Raw genomic sequence first — 7,258 nt, forward strand, 5'->3', positions numbered from 1 at the left:
CCCCCACCGGGGCCGCAGGTGGAGCTGCCTGCCAGTCCTGCGCCCTGAGCTCGCACTCCTCAGCCTTTGGGTGGTCGATGGGACTGGGCGTGGTGGAGAAAGGGGCGGCGCTCGTCACGGAGGCTCGGGCCGCGCAGGAGCCCATGGCGGAGGGGAGGCTCAGGCATGGTGGGCTGCAGGTCCCAAGCCCTGCCCTGCAGCTAAGGCCCGGCGAGAAGTCGAGCACAGCAGCTGCTGGCCCAGGTGCTAAGCCGCTCACTGCCTGGGGCCAGCCGGCTGCTCCGAGTGCGGGGGCCCGCCGAGCCCACGCCCACCCGGAACTCGCGCTGGCCCGCAAGTGCCGCGTGCAGCCCCGGTTCCCGCCCGCACCTCTCCCTCCACACCTCCCCGCAAGCTGAGGGAGCCGGCTCTGCCTTGGCCAGCCCAGGAAGGGGCTCCCCACAGTGCAGCGGCGGGCCGAAGGGCTCCCCAAGCGCGGCCAGAGTGGACCCCAAGGCCAAGGAGGTGCCGAGAGCGAGTGAGGGCTGTGAGGGCGGCCAGCACGCTGTCACCTCTCAATAGCATTATGCATAATAATACTAAACCTGAAACAACACAAATGTCCATCAGCAGAAAAATGGATACAAAAAAAAATTTTTTTTTTTATACGAAGTCTCTATCACCCAGGCTGGAGTGCAATGGCGCAATCTTGGCTCACTGCAATCCCCACCTCTCAGGGTCAAGCGATTCAGCTGCCTCAGCCTCCCGAGTAGCTGGGATTACAGGCATGAGCCACCACACCTGGCTGGGACTACAGGTATGTGTTCCCACGCCCAGCTAATTTTTGTATTTTTTGTACAGACAAGGTTTCATCATGTTGCCTGGGCTGGTCTCAATCTCCTGGGCTCAGGTGATCCTTCTGCCTCAGCCTCCCAAAGTGCTGGGATCACAGGCATGAGCCATTGTGCCTAGCCTCTACAAAAAAAAAAAAAAAAATAGCCAGGCATGGTTGCTCACAATGGTAGCTGCTCAGGAGGCTGGGGCAGAAGGATTGCTTGAGCCCAGGAGTTGAAGGCTTCAGTGAGCTATGATCTTGCCACTGCACTCCAGACCGAGTGATAGAGTGAGACCCTGACTCTAAATAAATAAATGTTTAAAAATGTATTAGTCACTGTTAGAGGTCACTGCACTACACAGACTCATTATTTTGCAAAAGGGTAAAGAGAAAAAGCTAAGAATGTATGTTACCTTTCCAGTTGGAATTGCATTTTAGTGTAAACTAAACCCAGTTGATGAGAGAAAGCCCTTCTTTACAAAATAAAATAAGCGATAAATGTGAACGGAATGATAGGATTATAAAAATCACCATTTTGCAACCTCTAATGAAATCATTTAGTCAAGGATGGATCACCAATGAATAGTGAAACCATTAGGTGAAAAGTTGATGAGGAACTAGATAGTCTCACAGTGCCAAAGTATCATCCAAGGATTACATGCTGGTCACATTAGGAAACCACAGCTTTACATGCAGAGATCTGGCTGTCTCTACCTTAAACCAGTGATCAATTTTAACATCACTAATAGAACAGTCAGACATCATGTACTTCCTGAAATGATGCAATGAGAGGCATTTTGCTTTAAAAATTCTTTAATTTGATACAATCAAGACTTCATACATAACTTCTAGTTTACAGGAAATACAGGTGATATACAGGTTATACACTGGAGAAATACAGGGAAATACAACACGAAGAAAAAATCAGATAAACCCAGAAGAAGAGTTCTAAAGAAAAATTAACCTGGTCTATCAACATGACAATATCAAAAATGGGGGAGGGGAGGCAGGAGATGGTGTCTATGCTAATTTACAGAGAATTAAGAAACACAACAAAGGCAGTGGTTGTTCTTAAAATTGACTGTTATTTTGAACAAAACACCTGAAAAGAAAAGGCATTTTGGGGGAAACAATCTGAGAAATTTGAATATGAACTGAGCATTAAATTATATTAAGGAATGGCCAGGCGCGGTGGCTCACGCCTGTAATCCTAACACTTTGGGAGGCCGAGGTGGGCGGATCACGAGGTCAGGATATCGAGACCATCCTGGCTAACGCGGTGAAACCCCATCTCTACTAAAAATACAAAAAATTAGCCGGGCGCGGTGGCGGGCGCCTGTAAACCCAGCTACTCAGGAGGCTGAGGCAGGAGAATGGCGTGAACCCGGGAGGCGGAGCTTGCAGTGAGCCACTGCAGTCCAGCCTGGGTAAAAGAGCAAGACTCCTTCTCAAAAAAATAAAAAATTAAAAAAAAATTATGTTAAGGAATTATTGTAAAATTTTTTAGGTGTGGTAACAGCACTTAGGTTGTGCAGGAAAATGTCCTTATTTCTTGGAGATGCATAATGAAATATTTTGAAGAGAAATGTCATGATGCCTATCATTCATGTTTAAATACTAAAAAGAAGCAAATATGGTAAAACATCAATAACCAATAAGTATTGATGATGACTATGTAAGTATTCATTATGCATTTCTGTCCTTTTTAAATTTTATTTTATTTTACTGGAAAGCAAGAGAGGAAGGAGGTCAAATTTGAACTTAAGAAGCTCACTTCCCTACTTATTGGATGACTAGAGTGGAAGCAAAAGAGCAGTTAGCTGATTGTTGCAGTGGTCGTGGTGAAAGAGCACAGTGTTTTAGTTCAGGTAGTGAGGGTGGACAGAAGTGGACTGATGGGAGATGTATTTTGCAGGCAGAAACCATAAAATGATTGATAGCCTCGAGGTGGCACAGCGGGAGAGAAAGGAGAGTCAAAGCTAATGATGAGGCCAGGCCCCGTGGCTCACACCTGTAATCCCAGCATTTTGGGAGGTGAAGGCCGTTGGATCACCTGAGGTCAAGAGTTCAAGACCATCCTGGCCAAAAAGGTGAAACCCCATCTCTAATAAAAACGCAAAAATTAGCCGGGCAAGGTGCCGTGCGCTTGTAATCCCAGCTACTAGGGAGGCTGAGGCAAGAGAGTGGCTTGAACCCAGAAGGTGGATGTTGCAGTGAGCCAAGATCACGCCATTGCACTCCAGCCTAGCCGACAGAGCAAGACGCCATCTCGATAAAAAATAAATAAAAGATAATGATGAAAGCTAATATGTATGGAGCACGTGGTATGCACCAGTCCAGTCATCCTTCTAAGTGATCCACGTTAGTGTAACGAACGAAATCTTCACAATCACCGTGTGAGACAGGTACTATTAACACCTCCACTTTGCAGATCAGGAAACTTGGAGGCAGACAAGTTAAACAAGGTGCCCAAGGTCATACCCTTAGTAGATGCCCTGCTAGAACTGGAATCTAGGCATGCCTAACCATTTCTTCTTAAGGAAGAGAACAGTACCTTCAATGACAATGAGTAAGAGTACTTATTTTACCCACTTTTCTGCTTCTCGTCTTCGCGTTTATCATTCTGGACCCACCTATCTTTCCTGGCCCCCCCCCCCCACTCAACTTAACCCTTTTCACCCACCCTGGGGCGGGGAGACAGAGGTGATCCTAGAAGAGGGCTACAGGGGTGGGGCCAAGTGGGAATTCTAGCGAGGCGCCTACTAGTTGACGGAGGAGGGATGGGCTAGGTAGGTCCCCCGCTCCGACAGGGCTCTTACGCCATATGTGACGCAAATTAGCTTGCGAGCTGGGGGTGGAGGTGTCGTCAGCACCCGCCTGCGGTTGGCCGCGTTGCAGCGAGAGGGGCATGTAGACCCCGCCTCGTAGGGAGGTGGGGAGCGGCAGGCCCCGCCTCGGCCCCTCCGGCAGGCTCCCGCCAGCATCGATGCGGCTCCGGCCTGGGAGCGAGCGCCCGGAGCTCGGAAGGATGCGGCGCCCGCGTCGGCCTGGGGGTCTCTGGGGATCTGGGGGTCTCCGGCTGCTCCTCTGCCTCCTGCTGCTGAGCAGCCGCCCGGGGGGCTGCAGCGCCGTTAGTGCCCACGGTCAGGAGGAAACTTGGGCTGGCGGGTGGTGCGGGGCGGGGATCAGCTTGGGGCCTGGAGCGAAACTCGGTGGGGGTGGGGGTGAATGTCATGAAGCTCTGGGAGAATATGAGTTGGGGGAGGCATGCGAGATCAGGAAGGTGAGAGGGCGTCTGGGAGGAAAGGGGCGTAGGCCTGGAGGTGGGGCTGGGAATACGGGGGCGGGACCTAAGAGAATTGGGCTCAGGGGAAAATTGCAGGTTCGGGAGAATTACACGGGGTGCATGTGGGCAGAGGGACTTAGAGACCAGCTGCGAGACCACAGGAGAAGCCACTTGCTCCGAGGAGCCTGGGAGGTGGTGACAGGCGCTGAGGAATGGGAAGGGGAGGTGGCGGGGACGTGGCGGGGAGGATGAGGGAACGGTGATCTCTGGGCTGTGGAAGCCTGGGCCGCAGGCATAGAGTCCCAGCTGGGCCGAGAGAGAAGCCAGGGTTTCTCCGTAAGCCTAGAGAAGCTGATTGCAGCGATCTGATCTCCTGTAAGGGGGGACAGCACGGGGAGGGGGCACAGGAGGATGAAGAGGGGAGGGTCCTCTCTTGTCCCCCTCCCCACAGCCAGGCCTGGTGCTGACTCACATCTGTGCGGACACTCAGCGCTGACTCACGGGCAGGGGGTGGGGGATAGGAGGGTGGCGCGTGGGGGAAGGGGCGCAGCCTCGCCGCCGGGCGCCCTCTTTCCCCACCCGGGCTTGGAGGCCCGAGAGGCAGAGTACTTCCTGTGACGCTGTGGGTTGGCAGAATAGAACAGAGGGCTCAGGTCTAGTGGACAGTCCTCGCTCTGTGACCCCTTCCTCTCTGGTAACCGCCTCAAGGCGAGCCCTCGGCGGCGCCAGACTCAGAGCTTCAGCACCGCGGACAGCGCCAGCGGCTCGGGACAGTGCTGGGACAGATGCCTAAGAGACACCCTCCCCAGCCCCACCCATACCCTCTTTCCCCCGACCGGGGGAAGTGTGCTAGAACCTCTTCTGAGTTCCAGGCCATTATAGGATGCTTTTGTATATTTGGGAAGGAAATTCCTCTTTCATAATTTGGCCAAAACCTCTCCTACAGTAATTCTATGAGTCTCTCTCCCTGCACCTGGAAGATTTCTTCCCTATGACTCAGTTAAGCAAACAGAGGCTTTTAAGGATACAGACTCACAAATTCTTAAAATCCAAAACTAGATCCCATGGTTCCTTTTAAGAATTTCAGGCCTGATTCCTACTCTCCTCCCAGCTTAAGGCCTTCTTTAGAATGAAAGAATAAATTGCATCTGCTTCTCCCTTTCCCAGCCTGTCCACCCATCTGCCCATTCTCTGTGTGTGGGTGTCTGAGCCTCTGCTCACCTGTTCCTCTACAGGCTGTCTATTTGACCACAGGCTCTGCTCTCACCTGGAAGTCTGTATTCAGGGTGAGTGAGGCCCAAGCATAGAACTCACAAGATCGGGGGGAGAGGGGCAATAAAAAACAAGAAGGAGAGAGAAGGCCCAGAAAGGAGGAGGGCTACTGGGCTTGAGAAGAAGGAAGACTTGCCTGGAGGAGGAGAGGTAGGGGAGGAGGTGAAGAGAGTACTGTCCATTTGAAACCTGGACTTTGGAAGGCCTCTTATTCAAGCCCCCTGCTGACAGCACTTTTGTGCCCTTAGATGGCTTGTTTGGGCAGTGCCAGGTGGGAGTGGGGCAGGCCCGGCCCCTTTTGCAAGTCACCTCCCCGGTTCTCCAACGCTTACAAGGTGTGCTCCGACAACTCATGTCCCAAGGTAAGGTCTGGGTGCACTGGAGGAGAGAGATTGGAACTTGGTTAGTTATGGGTGGGGAAGAATATTTCTCTTCAAGGAATATTCCTATCACCCCCACTGCTGGAGCCTCGCCTTCCCAGATCTTGCTAGAGTGAGAGGTGGAACCCTAGAGATGGGCTATTCACATTTGGACTCTCTGGAGAAGCCCAGAGGAGGCTTCTAGAAGAAGTCACTGGAAAAGGCCAGCTTCCATCTCCTTAGAACCAGTTCCTCTCACTGGCATTGTCTGAGTGCTACAGAGCCAAGAACTCTGGAATCCTCAGCCAGGATAATATTCCACTCACCCAATTCCTCATTCAACAAGTATTTATTGAGTACTTACTATGTAGCAGGCATAGTTTTAGGTATTTGGAATGTATCAGGGAATAAAACAAAGATCTCTGCTTACTGGAGTTTCTGTTTGGGGGATAAGGGGAGGAAACACACTATAAAAGTTAGAAAATACGTAGCGTCTTAGAAGATGATAAATAGCATGGAATATTACAGCAGGATAAAGTGATCAAAATGGTGAGGTAGAAAGCTACAGTATTAAATCAGGAAATAAGGTGGTCAAGGTGGACATTATTGAGACTATGAAATCTGAACAGACTTTTTAAGGAGGTGGGGGAGTTTGTCAGAAGGTTATCTAGGGGAAGAGTATTTCAGGCAGACCAAACAGCTAGGACAAAAGCACAATTCTGAAGAGCACCATGGAGGCCATGGGACTGTAGAAGATTGATGGAGAGGAAGAGTAAAAGGTGCAGTCAGGTAGGTAATGGGGGAAGGGATGTGGATCACTTTAGGGCCTCATAGGGAAATCTATGGACATTGGCTTTACTCTGAGTAAAGAAGGAAACCATTACAAGATTTGGAGCTTGGGGGCACATGATCTGACTTACACTTTACAAGCATCACTTTTGCTGCTATAGTGAGACTAGAATAGATGGAGTCAAGAGTGGGTGAGGGGGACCACTAAAAACCACCACAATAGGTTGCTCTGTCTATGGAGTGCCATTCTTTTGTTTCTTCACTTCTCTAATAAATTGCTTTCACTTTACTAAAACAAACAAACAAAAACTACTACAATAACTCAGATAAGAGATGAATGTGGATTGGGCCAAGGTGTTTGCAGGGAAGGAATGAAGGATGACAGAATTCTGCATTTATTTTTAAGGTAGTCAGCATTATTTCGTGAAATATTGGATATGGTTATAAAGAGAGGAGTCAAAGACTTTTTTTTGTTTGTTGGTTGTTGTTGTTGTTGTTGTTTGAGACAGAGTCTTGCTGTGTTGCCCAGGCTGGAGTGCAGTGATGCAATCTCTGCTCACTGCAACCTCCACCTCCCAGGTTCAAGTGATTCTTCTGCCTCAGCCTCCTGAGTAGCTGACATTACAGATGTGTGCCACCATGCCTGGCTAATTTTTGTATTTTTAGTAGAGACAGGGTTTCACCGTGTTGTCCAGGCTGGTCTGGAGCTCCTAACCTCAAGTGATCCATCTGCCTGGG

General features: G+C 50.2%; 1 protein-coding gene across 3 annotated transcripts in view; it reads left to right on the plus strand.

Moving 5' to 3' along the window:
• The first annotated feature begins 3,647 nt into the window (after positions 1-3,647).
• PTPRN (protein tyrosine phosphatase receptor type N) overlaps positions 3,648-7,258 on the plus strand; it is a 19,582-nt gene continuing 15,971 nt past the window's right edge. The window contains exons 1-3 of one of the 3 annotated variants that reach the window (XM_032754418.2): positions 3,648-3,957; positions 5,336-5,386; positions 5,621-5,734. In XM_032754418.2, the coding sequence (XP_032610309.1) occupies positions 3,801-3,957; positions 5,336-5,386; positions 5,621-5,734 (322 nt within the window). In that variant the 5' untranslated portion in view covers positions 3,648-3,800. Of the gene's footprint in view, positions 3,958-5,335; positions 5,387-5,620; positions 5,735-5,768; positions 6,521-7,258 lie in introns of those variants that run through there. The other 2 variants (XM_058438155.1, XM_032754423.2) reach the window with 2 other exon arrangements.

Source organism: Hylobates moloch, unplaced genomic scaffold, assembly GCF_009828535.3.
Source record: "Hylobates moloch isolate HMO894 unplaced genomic scaffold, HMol_V3 SCAFFOLD_1, whole genome shotgun sequence".
Lineage (NCBI taxonomy): Eukaryota > Metazoa > Chordata > Mammalia > Primates > Hylobatidae > Hylobates > Hylobates moloch.